The sequence below is a fragment of the Bemisia tabaci genome, chromosome 9 (genome assembly GCF_918797505.1).
Source record: "Bemisia tabaci chromosome 9, PGI_BMITA_v3".
NCBI classification, from domain to species: domain Eukaryota; kingdom Metazoa; phylum Arthropoda; class Insecta; order Hemiptera; family Aleyrodidae; genus Bemisia; species Bemisia tabaci.
In genome coordinates, this window is record NC_092801.1 from 36,701,647 (window position 1) to 36,717,082 (window position 15,436).

Consider the following 15,436-nt stretch of genomic DNA (forward strand, 5'->3'; position numbering starts at 1 on the left):
TTACTAACTAAATAATTAACTTCTAACCAAACAACCCTCTACATAATTTGCCTTTTAATGCAATCTACAAAATTTGAAGTTCTCTGATAACAAATTTCCGCAAGAAAGTGACAACACTTAGAAAGGTTGAAACCAGGAAACTAGAGTCTACATTGAATAGTAACTCGGTAATTAACTAATAAATTTACGAGAGAAAATTTCGAAAATTTTCCAAAAAATTGAACATTATTAACTCAGGCTACCAGGATGAAGTTTGGTCGGCAGCATGAAATGTTATCCAAGTGTCGTAACTTCTTACCTCTTCCGAGAAATGGAGGCTTTTAATTTTATGGCCAGCAATCAACACTCCTCTCTACAATTTTATGTTTTTTGATTTCAGTGAAATCCGATGAGGGCTATCACAGCAACGGTTGTACAGATGAAGCTTTCACCCCACCAGAAGACTCGAGTGACTCCGATGATAGCGATAATAATTATGTGTTAGATTTTAGGTAAGTTGCTTCACATTTCTTGAATAAAAATTCCTCCCTTAGATTAGTGACCGCACCACAGTCCGCTGGTGCACATTCGTCGCATTCACCCAAAGCTCCTTCAATTTCGTTGGATATGCAATTTGATCTCCGGAGAGTTAAAATAGTTGCTCGCCGTCAAAGAGCCGAACACATCCATGACCGAATACCTTTCCCATAAATACTCACGGACGCTATTTTCATAGGTATTGAGTCAAATCAAAATCATACAAAAACACAAAATCGTTCTGATTCTTATAATGAAACTTTGTTTTGCTGCACTAACAGCAGTTAACAACTCGAAAGAATTTGGATCCTAAATTTGATTTAAAAAGATAATTATTTCGAAGCTGATTTAAACATATTCTATTCTTAACCGATGCATATCTCATTTCCACACAAACCCCTCATTCACTGGAAAAAAAAACACATCTGATCAAGAGTCCAGACTCTTAAACACATCGACAAGAAAAAGTACTCTTGGTTCAATCAGAATCTAGCTTAAATCAAGAACCAAGCCTCTTAATTCAAGCGGATTTCGTTTTGATTCGAGCAAAAATCCGATTGAATCGAAAGTATTTTTTCTTGTCAATGTTTTCAAGAGTCTGGACTCTAGATCCAATGTATTATTTCCAAAGCACTGCCTCAAATGGGTAAATATTGACAATCGATGGAAAAATGAAATAAAGAGAAGTCAAAAAGCTTCCACAATAGGTGCATGTGCCGGTGACTTAAACGCAGGGTAGTAAAAACACCGGCAATAATAAGATCAATAAGTTTTTCTTTCCCAGCGCTTAACCAGAGAACAGGACATTAAATTCGGCTCTTTTCTGTTCCAGTAAAAAACCAAAAGAGAAGCAGGCCCTGAAGACGATCCTCGAAGAGCCCAAGGCGGACAAACAGGAGACCGTCGTCCAGACGATCATCAACGACCAGATCCAGGACCGCAATGAGTTCCGCAACGTCAAGATCAAGATGCCCCGGATGATGTACTCGCACTACACCAAGGACGACCTGCCCGCAGAAACCCCCGTCCCACCCTCACCACCCCCTTCTCACTCACCCCACTCGGACACGCTCATGATCGTCGAGTCCCCCACCCCCTCCTCCTCGCCCCCATCCCCCGAGAAGAAACACTACGAACCACCCTACGAGCAACCCCACCAAGTCCCCCACCAGCCGACCTCCATCCTGGAAAACATCCTCATGCGCAGCAAGAACGAAAGGATCAAGAGGGACTCGGGCATTATCGCCAGGCGCAACTCAGCGACGCCACCCCCGTCATCCCCCACGGAGATGGCTTACTCCTACAAGAAGTCCCAGCGATACGGGAACCTCCCCGTCTCCCCGGACTCGACTGCCCACTCCCTGAAACCGGCATCGCCCTCCCCGGCGTATGATCTCCCCTACTCGACGCCCAACTACTATCAGCCATACACGACAGTCATCAGCTCCAACACGCAACCGATCTCACCGCAGCCCTCCTACTCCCCGCCCACCTCCTCCGGGATGCACTACCCCAGCTCCACGATGCATAACCTCCTGACGCCGCTGCCGCCCCTCCAGCACGGGATGATACCCCGCCAGCCACTCTCACCTCCGGATTCCTTGTCGCCCGACGAGGGTTCTTGTGGGAGCCCCATGAGCCCCAACAGCCAAGGGAGGGGGTACAGGTCGCTTCCGTACCCGCTCAAGAAGAAGGATGGGAAGATGCACTATGAGTGCAACGTTTGTTACAAGACGTTCGGGCAGCTTTCCAACCTTAAGGTCCATCTCCGCACGCACTCTGGTGAACGCCCCTTCAAGTGCTCCGTTTGCACCAAGAGCTTCACGCAATTGGCGCATCTTCAGAAGCATCATTTAGTTCACACAGGTGCGTTATTTTATCTCGTTGTGATTTTGATAGTATTCGTCAAGACATAAAATAAAAACCACGAAAATATAGCTTGACAATACAAATGCAACAGAGAAGAGTAGAAAATTGACAAACAAGGATAGTCAGAACACTAAAAAAACAGAACACTTCGAGGTGTTACAGGCTCATTTTCAGCTGTATAAACTAATAAAACTGCGACTGAAAACGAGCCTGCATCGGCTCGAGACGTTCTGCCTTTTCAAAGTTTTAGTAAAAGATGGACAAACAAGGATAGTTAGAACACCAAAAAAAAAAACAGAGCACTTCGAGATGTTACAGGCTCATTTTCAGCTGTATAAACTAATAAAACTGCGACTGAAAACGAGCCTGTATCGGCTCGAGACGTTCCGCCTTTTCAAAGTTATGATGTTTTTAGCCTTGTTCACCCACTCTCTACTTTTTCTCTGATGTATTTCTGAAGGTATGATACCCGAGTAGAGCACTGCAATGAAATTATTGTAGTGGAATTGAGATCTATTGCAATAAAATTGTGATTTTTTCACCATGAAATTGCGATATTTTTACATTGTTATGTCGCTAAATGCAGATCTCAAACGATCATTAAAATGAGTTACATGAGCAGTTTCCGATGTAATGAAAAAGTGGAGCTTCAGTTTTATTGCGATAAATTTCAACGAAAAGTTTTCCTTCAATTAGTGAATAGGCAACAAACGCAACACTCCGATGCGGTAACAAGTATTTTACCATGCACGTGCTCATTGTTAGAGTTTTTGAACACTTGCAAGCTTCAAAAGTTGACAATATTTTCTTGAGAAAAGGATCAGTTTCTTATTTACGAGTCAAGTTTTTTTCCTTTTCTTCTTTTCCTTCTTGGAACTGACTGATCAGTGATTTAGTCTTTAGCATCAGCACTGATTGTATTCTCAAAGGAAGCGAGATAATATTTCAATATGAGATGGATAGCAAGTTACACACTATCCAATAAATTCCTCTCTTGATAGGTTTGCTAAGTTTTCGAGAACTAAAATTGCTTATCGTTTTTGTTTTTCCAGGCGAGAAACCACATCAATGTGATATCTGTAAGAAAAGGTTCAGCTCGACTTCTAACTTGAAAACTCATCTAAGGCTACATTCAGGCCAGAAACCTTATGCCTGTGATCAGTGTCCTGCCAAATTTACTCAGTTCGTTCACTTAAAGCTCCACAAAAGGCTCCACACAAACGAGCGCCCCTACACATGTCAGGGATGCAACAAGAAGTACATCAGCGCTAGTGGCTTAAGGTAAGAAAATGTTAACGTGGTGCACTTGATCATGATGAAAAACTAGTATTTAAAAAATCTGTAATTGGAAACCCCTTCGTATAATTTATAAATAAAAATTAAGCACCTGCATAGAATTCAATTACTATTCACAACGAAGTTGGTAATGAGTTTTTAAAGTCAATTTACTTGAAAGAGCTCTTCTTTTTTAGCATGGCTACTTATGTCATGCTTTTTTCAAGTCTTTTTAAAAAAATCCTCTTGAATTTTTTTCCTATCCATTCATGAGTACTTAACTTGCTCTTATACTCATATTATGTCTCGAAACAAAGCGAGAATGATTAAGAAAAATTTTGTATCATAATTTATGAACTTCATCACACTAATATTCAAATATGTAACAATACTATTTACTTCCTGAAATCTGTGACTAACTTTTTCGTCTTGCCCTCTAATTTTCAGGACTCACTGGAAAACAACATCCTGCAAGCCACATAACTTAGACGAAGAGTTGGCATTTGCTAGTTACTGTGATTATGTCTCATCAGACGGAAGTTTGGGTAAGCATTTGTCTTCTCCCCTCATTCTAAGTTTACACAGACCGTAAGACTAGTCTACTGACTGATTTGGTCTACTTTTTTTACTTGGCTGTTGGAAGCCTTTGATTTTTGAGCCTGAATTTGAGTTTCAATTTGAATATTTTTTGACTATCAATTTTTAGGAATATATTATTATTATTTACACAATTGAGGCATTGGATGCAAAAAGGGCACTTCTCAGTTGCAGTGTTTTAGAGTCTCCTCTAATATTTCATTCATTGTAAGGAGAGTGAATGCGTCCATTTCACTAAAAATTTTACTGAATATTCCAATGATTCTACAATTTTCTACGGAAAGAATTCTGGAAAAATCACCCATTAAAGTCTTCTCCAAGGGATTAATTAGCAACAGAGATTCTGAAACACTGCAATCGAGAAGTGCCCTATTTGCATCCAGTGCGTAAATTTACAGGATAAAAAAAAGCATTTTAATTTTTGCTTCATTAAAGAAAAAAAGGAGAAAAAAATTACTTCGGAATTAAAATTCTTTTTGCACTCGATGAGTTTACAAAACTAAATTTGATGATAATTTTGAAGTTGACAGTTCAATCCTTGAGGAAAAAAAAGAAAAATCCTTCGTGTTATTTTCTCTTTCATACTCTAAATTGGGTGCCATCTGAAATGCTGAGCTAATAAATTTTAATTTTAATTAATTTTGACTGCTGAGGAAATTTTAGCTAATTTTTTTTTTTTTTTTAATGTCACAGCTGGCAGCCTTGAAAAAGACAGTCATGACCTGGACTCCTTGGATGGTTACGAGATGAACCACATTCCACAGCAATCAATGCTCCACCACTCATCCCATCACCTATCGTCACAACCAACCCCACATCATCTCTCCCCTCAGCCCACGCCGCAACCCCAGCCGCAATCTCAACTGTGCCTCAATAGCAACGGGGAGCCGCAGCGACCCTCAGTTATAGAAAGCTCACAACTGCACATCATAGAGTGTACCTGAACAGCTTAAAGTACACGCTTTTTTGGATTGGCGGGTTATTGTCTAGTGGTAGACGTTTCACACTCTCACCAAAAGTACCTGACATTACGCTAAGTAATCTATCCACCGTTAAAGGACTGGCAGAAATGTTGAAAACTCAGTGAGCCTTTTCTCTATATGGACTAAAAGCACAGTTTTAATTCAAATTGCAGGGAAAGCCAGCAGTTGCTGTGTATAGTTCATCCAGTTTCCTTGAAAATATTTAAGTTAGTGAAGTTTTGACTGTTAAAGTTAAGTGACCATTTTTTGTAAGACTTTTAAGTTAAAATGATTAAATCAGCACCTGTATTTCTTCGGTGAATTGGTGACCTTTGGTTGATTTTGTGCTTATTTAACATTGTATGGAAGCAGGCTTGTCCTCGTAGATCTCAAGGATGGATCAAAATAATTTCTGATCGATCCAGGAATTCGATCCTTGGAAAAGGATTCATGCTTTTATAGACAAATTTTATAAATATAGACAAATATTTTTAGAGCAACGAATAAAAAATGAATAGAAACTATTTATCACTTTAAGACTGATTGCTATAATGATCAACTCTATGATTCTTGAAAAACGATTATGGCGCCAAAGTAGGTAATCTGGAGGATAAATTAATTTAATTAATTTTTTATGTATTTCATGCTCTTCTGGCACTTTTTGAGCCTATCAAATTTCATCTCCCAAAAATGTTTTATATGACCTCACGTGGTATGAAATGTTTTAACTGCTACAAGCTGTAAAAGCTAATTATACACTGAGCATTGTGATTTTTGCTAAAATCTCCACAAGGTGGACTTTCCTGATCAGCCAAATAATTCACTACAACTTTTCATGCACTCAAGTTTGTAGTTTTATTTCGTTGAAAATTTGCATTTATTTTATTTTCTTTGCATTTATGCGATGTGTTTATTTTTTTGCGCAAGTTTGGAGTGGTTATTTCCACTTAAGGACGTGACTTTAGAAAGTTGATTAATTTATTTTCGTTAAGAATTTCACACCTATTTCCTCTCCTATTCTTGTGCCGGTAGCCATTTTTCTAGGGTTCTACTTACCCATTCTTTTAATTAAGGCCAAGTAAAAATTAACTTTTTGTGTTCAAGTCAGCATAAAATGTGATCATTCAATTTTTAAAAGCACAATCCACTATTTTAAGGAAAAATTTGGATATTTTACTTTGAAAATATTTGGTCTGCATTTCATTTGAGTCCACTGTTGTTCAGGCCTGAAATGCAATGCAGATTTTTTATTTTGAGTGATTCAAAGATACCAACTTTATCTCAGGGCATCATGTCTCTAGGTACTCTATGTATATCAGATAAATTAATCTATTTGCCCGATTTTATCCTGTCTGTTCTTCCCCTTAAATGTTCTGTTTCCCAAATAATCTATAATATCAGTTACGAATTTTTAAAAATATTTTAAAGTGTCTGAAGTTCGATGCGCTACTTTCAGCTTGTAATTATGTAGCATACCTTGTAAATATGTAAATCAGACTTCTTCATCCTTTTCTCTAAGAAAGTTTCAAACAGACTACTTACATTAATTTCTATCGTTGAATTTTATTCTCATTTTACAATTATGTTATTTTTTTCCTCCCACGTTCATAATTTGGCATTAATTTTCTGCCTTTGTACCCTTCCCTTGTTTGACAAGTCTAAATTATCAGTTTTGAAAATTCTGTCTTTTTTCATCTCAAGTTATATTGTCAAATTGGAAGTAAAGACACTTAAAATTACATGCTTGACTTTTAAGCTGAGGTGGAAGATTTGTTGTCGTGATTCTCGCACTTAATTTCAGGAGATTAATGACTACTCATCTTCTGTTGCTCTTTACAAGTTAGCTGACTGATTTGTCAAGAAATCTGTCCGATTTTAATGCTTCAAAATAAAGAATAAGAATATATTTAACCATTGAAGTACTGAGTCAGCCTACGCACACATTATCGGAGTAGGTATAGTAGCAAATGGCTTTTTTTCAACTTGTTGAATCTAGCTTCGTTGATATTAATGATTTAAGTCAAGACTACCATCTTTAGTTACGTACTTATCTTCCAATCTGACAGTATAAAGAGAAACCACTCAATGAGGTATGTTCCAATTTGCAAAAAGAAATTTGACAGTTTCGCCAAAGATTGGCAATTCTCATTCTATCTTACCCAAAGAGCTCAGAGTAACCAGTCCAAACATTCACCCCGCAGCTTCTTTGATTTATTTTTTAGATTCAAAGTCTTGGCTGACTTTCTATCATGTTAAGTGATACTCAGTAAGTGTAGGTGTTCACAGAAGTGAACCACATCGACTGTTAAGTTAGATTTTGCTGTGGAATCACGGCCTGTAGCAATAAACGAATATTTGACAAATTAATTGAAGATTGAAAAAAAAAACAATCTAGACTGCTTCGCAATGATCTGATTAATATACTGGCCCGCTTGTGCGGGCGGGAGTTTGGGTGAACTGTAGCATTCCTAAATTTTAATTTTTTTGTTTTTAGTTTTAAATAAAATCAAACTGGTCGGATAGGTAAAACTTTTACGACTCGGTGGTTTGATCTTATTCTCCGATTTCTGTGATATAATTTTAATTGTACATACTAGTTTTACGTCCTGAGCGTAAGTGGTATTCTGATAAAAAAGTACGTGTAAAATTAGGGAGATTATTTATGCATGTATGAGATGTATTTTTGCATTTTATAAATAGTCATTACATTATGTACAACTAGAGTTTTTATCTTATCGTTAGACTTTGTAACGAGTTTAAATTATTTGTGCTCAACTGTAAACAAATATGAATGTTCAATCGAAACAAAAACAAAAACGTTTGCATTTAGAAACGGTTTTGTTGAATAAAATTTGAAAATGTAATCACATGTGTTTTCACTCATGGACCCTGGCCTTTTTGAAAATAAACATTGAATAAATTTCACGTCATTTAGCGACGCCCCATGAAAGGATGACTATAGGGCATTAACTAAGAGATGTAGCATTATCAGTTGCCCGATAACTTCTGGGAGGATAGGCACATGTGACGTTCGGGTGTCGCAGAACGCCAGAGAATGTTGTTGGAGCAACTTTTATGTAAGGGCATACAAATTTTCACTGAATCTGGATGAGGATAAAATTAATTTTGAGGGGGTGAAATTTACTTTGAACGGGGCAAAATTTTAAGGAATCCAATACAATTCACTCAAAATGTCTATGGAAAGGATAAATTTTAAAAATTTAGAGGAGGGACAATTAAGCTTGTAGAACTTCCCTGAATTGTATTCATCATTAAAAACAAAAGAAGCGGGCCAAGCTTAACAGAGATGCATCATGTCAAATCAAGTTTGAAATAAAACTCAAACTTTTTTTCTTTCTTTTTTTTTCTTATTAGTTACAAGTGAGCTTTCATAATGAAAATATACACTTTGTTTCTCACTTAAATAAAGAGAAAATACAAAGAACAGAGCAGTTTGTAACTTATTTACATATTATAAACTCAAACTTAAGGGCAAATTTTAACAGCAATTTCCACGTTCAAGATCTCTTTTCTTGACTTTGGATTGTTAACAGGAGAAACTTTGTAACTAGTTGAATTCAAAACTTCTCAGATCATTTTGTTTCTAAGATTAGACTTGGTGCATCGCTGATAAACTATGTCCACTTATGAATCTAATTTGACTGATTCTCTTCTTTAAATCTTTCTCTTTTGTTGAATAAGTCAAAATGGTTGGTACATAGCAGAAACTGTGATCAATAGTTCAGAATTTCTGATTCAACCAAATAAACAATGATTAGGTGTCCCATTTTACAGTTTCAATGAGATGACTAAAAATTACATATTATTAGTAAATTGTGAACTGGCTCTATTGATAATAGATTTGACACATTAAATCTCATTAATTAAAGCATCAACTCACTGAGTAAAAATTTTCTATTTTATTTTCCAACAGAAAAAAAAGAAAAAGAAACAGTGTAACTTCTCTAATAATTTTTCATGCCTCTACCAATTCCATTTTTTGGGAGTCTAACATTGCAAAACACCTTTTCTTTGCTCAACATATGGGACTTAAAGTGTGCAAGTCCATGACCAACATTGGCGCCAACAGAGGACCATGATCCTATTTCCTTGGACAGATTGTTATGCCACCTTCACCTTCAGTGACCGACTTGCTCGACTTAAAGGCCATACCATTTTGAGTTGTATTTACAAGAATTCCAATAATTTCCTTTAAATTTCCCTTAAGAAACTATACCTCTCATTTTTCATTTATATTATTTGCCTCTTTAAAGCAAGAAGCAAACTTGAACTTCAGGAAGCAACATATTGATTGCTAAAGTGCAGGACCAAGTATCTTCATTTGTGATGTTGTAGACTTTTATTAGGAAAGCTAGTCACAACTTAATTTCTTGAAAACTTCCATGACTTTCCTTTCCTATTAGCTGGATATTCTATGGAAATTTCAAGATACCTATATACTTAACTTGTTCTTTTTTCAAAAAAATAACATAGAAGCAGAGATTTTGGAACATCCAGATGGAGATATGCAGTTTTGCACTTTAGGCATCAATACCATGCTATGGTCAAGTTTTGGGATGGTTAATGCCAGTCTCCTCATGCAGAGATGATTATGAACAAGAAACAATTGAGGATGAGGTTCAGCATTCAAGTGATTTACGCCGCAAAGTTTTACACAACAACTCCTATTGGTGGCTGCATATGTGAGGTTCTAAAAGAGATCGTTTTCGTACTGAGAGACAATTCAATCACAATATCTCTTTTCCTTTTATATTAGGTCTTAAGTTGAAGACAATTTAGGGGAGCGAAAGAGTTGCACAATTACAAAAATAGGTAACAGAGAATTAAAAATTCTATCTACAAAGACATATACAAACAGGCGATTGAGATGCCGATTTTGCTTCAACTCCTTTCTTGCTCTGACGATTGCTGATTTTCTTTTTCAGCCTTCTCCGCAAGCAATGATCTTCTCTTTACCTCAAATCCAACTAAAATGGCTGTAATGGCAAAAGCTTGAGCTCCGACACGGCAACGCATCATGAGCTGAGACAATCGCTTCTGTCCGGTGACCATGGCATATAACCCAACGGAGATGGCTGCCACTGTGGCAAGAGTTCCTGAAAGAAATGAAAAAATCAATATGAGATTAAATAAGAACTTATCTAAACAAAGGAATGGGTCAGTTGGACGTATGTATGCTAAAGGGAACCAGAGATAGATAGGGAAGAAAGAGTGTGCTCATTATTTAAGGGCCAGAAGAATGAATGGGAATCATGAAGCGCCAGTGATGTCAGCAGTGACAAATTCGGGATCGGAATCAACGACGGGAGTCTTCAACTCATGAGCCCTGTCCAAAACGATGTTGTCACATGTCTACGGCTCATGAGTTAGCATATTTCGGCGTTCAGTTCCTTTTGATTTAATGTAATTTCCCACTTGTCTATTTTGCCTAAAAGAATCACGCCCACTTTTCCATATTGTTTCTTATGCATGCTTTAACGAGCACATATCACTTTTCCCACCCATCTCTGGTTCCTTTTAGCATAAATACGTTGAATTAAGCCTGTCACAGAATTATGTTTTGAAAGGTGAATCTCTCTTTGACGCAGGTTTGGATCCCTTTGAATGCACCAGTCAGTTCCAATCCCCTGCCTCCCTCAAGGACACAAAATCAGTGGCTGAGGTTGGAAGATGCGTATTAAAAGTGGATTCCAATGTTAGAAGTCTTCATTCATATTTTATTTCTTAAAAGAGAGACGACGATTACAGTTTTTACATACACTTCATGTAACTTTTCGGCTATAGTTCAGTCTATGGACCGTTCCCTCCAGTTACTTAGATTAGGTAATGTTAGGAACTAATTAGCTATAGTTTGTAAAATGGGTCATGTAGTCTCTAACAGTAAAAATACATTTTCTGCACTTACTTTGAAAAAATTTCATAAATGAGGGCTAAATTGGGAGCAGACATACATTCAATTACCTAGTCGCCAATTCTCCAATGTCATATAATATTAGTAATAATAATAAATATGTTTATTTCACTTCAGTTTACATGAATAGCACAGCCAGTTTTATAAAAATTTCATAAAAAATAAAAAATCATCCCACCACCCTTTCAGTAAGAACTTGTCGTGGGTGGTGCAACCAAGGAAAAACAACACAACCAAAACAACGTAACTATAATCACAGACATATGTTAAAAGTTAAGAGAACATTTCTTGAATTTGAAAATATCAAATAAATATACCTAAAGAATTGGTAAACTTTGTCCATAACATTGAGTATTACAGATGCATTGAACTTCAGACCTCTGTTTCTTGGTTCAAACATGACATGACTTGGTGCATTTCTATTCCGCTTTCTCTAAACTGACACAAATTTAAATTGCAAGACTACAAGACAATATCAAACCAGCAATACTGAGGCTAAACATTGAAATTTTCATATCCCTCGCTCACAGACCAGTGATCCTCTTCTTTCAGCGTTGACTCCGAATAAGTTTTCACACTTCAACGGCGTAAGTCCGCAATCACATATCTCCTTTGCGGTGTCTAAAAATCTCCGCCTCTAAGTTATATTTTTTACGGAGAACAAATTGACATCACCTTGAGGTTTTTGCAGTATTTTCTTCACACAGAGTAGAAAAATCACAGCAGTTTCAAAGAATGGCCATATTGTAGTTTTCCGTTTAGAAAAATAAAGTATGACAGGTAGTCTGCGACATCGCAAACCGAGTTATGTGATTGCCGACTTATACCGTCGACTTCCTGATTGTGATAGAAGATCAGCTATTTTCAATTTAGCATAGTAGTATCAATAGTAATAGTATCAATACAAGACTGATAGATAGGACATTTTCTGTCTCAATCTGGAAAAGAGTAAACTTATTTGGCGTGGACTCTAAATCCAAAGAAGGGGTTGATTATGATTCTGCGGCACAACAGTTTCAAGCTCTCTGGTCTTGAAGTGATGCAATAGAGAGAAAAAGGACATACCTATGGGTACAAAGGGATTTTCTTTGCATTTGGTCACAATCTTTCTCCATCCTTCTCCAGGGAGTTGCTCAGTTTCGGCTCGCTTTTTATCTAGATGCTCACGAAGCTGAATCCATTCTAGTTGTTCTGGGCTTATGTTAGAGTCGTTTGACATATTGGGGATGAGCGTGGGTGAATGAGAGTTGGAATCTGTATAATTCGAGGAGCACTTTAATCGGTAGGAACAGTCACTTCTGACAGCTATGGATTAGCTTGAAAGGTGCAATTAAAAATAGATTCGCGCTAAGCCGTGAAATTTTCTCCAACACATGAATAACTGAATAACTGATAACAGCGCAGAATACAAACAATGGCGTAACCTCAAAAGCAGAATTGTCCGTGTTCCAATTATTCCCTCTATCAAATAAAAGGAATTTTCATGGCAAATTCTGAACCAGACATTATGATTGGGCCAGACGAATTTAACGAAATATGGCGGGGATTTCAAAAAATTACGGATATCCTGTTATCACTGCGTGTGTTTCCAGTAAGCAGAGTTACATGCCATACAAATTCTATTAAACCGGAAATATATTAAATTTTTTCGGCATGAGCACCTCCGCAAGGCACCGCAAGGCGCCTTGGGCGTTTTCCATACCCCATTTCTTAATTCACACATTTGAATGCACTGACGAAAATTCTCGGCGTTTTTACCAAGGTCCGTTGGTACCTTTACCATCTCACATTTTTTTACCAATTATTAGTAATTTTACCAAGACAGACTGGTAAGCTTACCTAAAAACCGGTATTTTACTGTTTTCTTCAGGTAAGAATACCACGTTTATTGGTAATCAATTCCCGGTAACTTTGCCATTTTATCTCGGTAATACTACCACAGTCGATAAAAAATATTGGCGTTTTTACCAAGGTCCAGTAAAATTACCAAGAAAGTAAAATAATTTTACCGAGATTTCTCGGTAAAATTACCAATTCCATAAATAGTAATTTTACCAAGAAAAAACTGGGATCAAATGGAACCCTGAATTCTTGGTAATTTTACCCTTTTCTTAGTAAATACACCTAGATTTTTTCTTCAGTGAATGCATTTAAAAGCACCATTATTGACCTATCATCGTTTCATACGCATACAATGGCGGAGCAACCTAATGTGTCGTGCCGCATGATGATATTTTAAAGTGGTATAAAACGCCTTCAATTTCGTATGATACCGCACCAGACGCATGAGCCCGATAAGTTGTATCCTCTCGCAGATTGGATTTTGATGAAGGAAAATGAAGGAGAATTTAAAAGCTGAGACAATTTAGTTCCCAGTTAAGAGGTTCTATATTTTATTATCTATGATGAGTGTAAAAAAGATGATATTTTGATTCAAAGTGCAAAACAATGACAATGAATTTCACATATCGACGGCAAACATCTTTAATACGCAAACATTTGTTATTGTATATACTTCTTTCTTTGTTTCTCTGAAATTATTTTCTAAATACTAAATTTACGGAAGAGGAAGTTGCCGACGACTGCACGAGAGGAGCATCTTAGATATGACAGAGTCACTCAAATGGTTTCCTAAAAAGACTCAGATAGTTAAATTTTCGAGTAAAATATATTTCAGAGTAAGAAACAATCCAATGCCAAAGCTCAATTTTTTCTCCAGAAATCGAGAAAAAGTCAATTTGCCTCATAAACCAAAAGCGAAAGAATGAGTAAGGATAATAGTAAGAAAGAAAAAACAAGCGGTGAACTCCAACACAATGTGTTGATAAGGCGCGTCATTAACTCGCACATATCAACCCCTTTAGTTTTAATTTACAGAGATTTCAAAATAGGCAAGTAGCACAACAAGAGAATTCATACGATCCAACACTTCAACGACGCACTTTGACGAAACCGTGTATTGTGAATGTAGAGAGCTATTCGAACGAATTTAAGTTTTTTGATCTGTCCCCAACAAAATCTTATCAGATTCTTGAAGAAAAGTGCTGCGGAATAATTTAAGCGAAGAAAGGACAAATTCTGTCGAACTCCTTGAAGATAAAGTCGATTTAAAGGTATTTTGGGGCTAAAATACCCAAATCACCGGTAGTATAAATCCCGTTATATTATTGAAAAGAAATTGACTCGATATAAATGCAATTGCTTTAAATATGTCTTAATTTTGTTACTTTAAACGTCTTTCCATGGAAAGAAGTTCAACCATGTCTATGCCTTATTCATTCATGAATTGAAAGTAAGAAATCTACATCCCGAAAATCTACCGATTTGCCGTAAAATATCGCAGAAACTTGATATACCAGGTCGATGTACCCACTCGTTGAATTTACGAATCAATTTCGTGAGCTCACATTTATAAAAGTCAATATGCTATAGTCATTTTGGGTGCCTTTATTTTTCAAGAAACAATTACAAGTAATTTCAATCCCGAAGAACCATTAATTTTCCGTACAAAATCGAAAAAATCAAAATATGTCCACTCCCTGACGTGAAAATTAGATTCTACATGTGAAAATGCTTATGCATCGATATGCTGAACAGAATCCATGTCTATCTCAAAATTTTTCTGAGAGGTTTGTGTTATTATCAGCTTCCCTTTAAACCCCGGTTCGATGGCCGAATCGGCTGCCCAAAAAGCAAGCCATTTTTGAAGGGTTCTATGAGAAATTCGTGATATTATCGGCTCTCAGGAAATCACCTTATGACTAAAACTGGTGGTATAAATGTTTGAGTGCTTAAAATAATCGTATTTAAGAAACTAAGGCATTAAACTATGGAGTCAATTTCTTTTTAATAATATAACGGGATTTACTACCGGTGATTAAGCTATTATAGCCCCAGAATACTTTTAAAGCGCCTTCACGTTCCCGAATCTCGACGGATTTTTTTTATTGGCTTAAACGACTCAAGAGACACTGTAGTTAAAAATATAAAAAAATTTCGATTTGGATATATAAAACCTGTTTAACTCGTTGAGGCACACTGTGTATTGTGTGGAGTACTGTTGCTATTCGACCTTTGTCTTCAGGTCAAAATTCTTACAAGGAAGCTCCTTGCAAGAGGCGAATTTTTTGTAATTAATCCCAATTTTTTTTCCGTTATATAATGGAATTACTTGTCAAATTCTGAGGTCAATTTTATCTAATTGTAATTCATACATTTCTTTTTTTCCCCTTCATTTTATTTTTTGTTTGGAGAATTCGAGGTTTTGTTGATTTCTTCAGATTTC

The 15,436-nt window shown here is 36.6% G+C and overlaps 2 protein-coding genes across 4 annotated transcripts in view; one reads left to right on the top strand and one right to left on the bottom strand.

Annotated features, from left to right (window-relative positions):
* Positions 1-8,083, top strand: part of LOC109036092 (PR domain zinc finger protein 1-like) — a 45,403-nt gene extending 37,320 nt beyond the window's left edge. For all 3 annotated transcript variants that reach the window (XM_072304618.1, XM_072304620.1, XM_072304619.1), the window contains 5 exons: positions 380-491; positions 1,349-2,382; positions 3,438-3,666; positions 4,108-4,205; positions 4,951-8,083. In XM_072304618.1, the coding sequence (XP_072160719.1) occupies positions 380-491; positions 1,349-2,382; positions 3,438-3,666; positions 4,108-4,205; positions 4,951-5,201 (1,724 nt within the window). In that variant the 3' untranslated portion in view covers positions 5,202-8,083. The remainder of the gene's footprint in view (positions 1-379; positions 492-1,348; positions 2,383-3,437; positions 3,667-4,107; positions 4,206-4,950) is intronic.
* Positions 8,084-9,124: 1,041 nt separating this feature from the next.
* LOC109036091 (HIG1 domain family member 2A, mitochondrial) lies at positions 9,125-12,589 on the bottom strand. Its single transcript, XM_019050035.2, has 2 exons — positions 12,217-12,589; positions 9,125-10,336 (listed from the first exon to the last, which is right to left on the bottom strand). The coding sequence occupies exons 1-2, from the start codon at positions 12,368-12,370 to the stop codon at positions 10,122-10,124; spliced, it is 369 nt and encodes a 122-aa protein (XP_018905580.2). The 5' UTR covers positions 12,371-12,589; the 3' UTR covers positions 9,125-10,121.
* Between the last annotated feature and the right edge of the window lie 2,847 nt (positions 12,590-15,436).

What these genes read in the sequence shown, in the direction of transcription:
- LOC109036091 (XM_019050035.2), bottom strand. Translation starts at nt 12,370, where the DNA reads ATGTCAAACGACTCTAACATAAGCCCAGAACAACTAGAATGGATTCAG. An exon ending in AAATCCCTTTGTACCCATAG is followed by an intron (nt 10,337 to 12,216) that starts GTATGTCCTTTT and finishes CATTTCTTTCAG; the next exon opens with GAACTCTTGCCACAGTGGCA.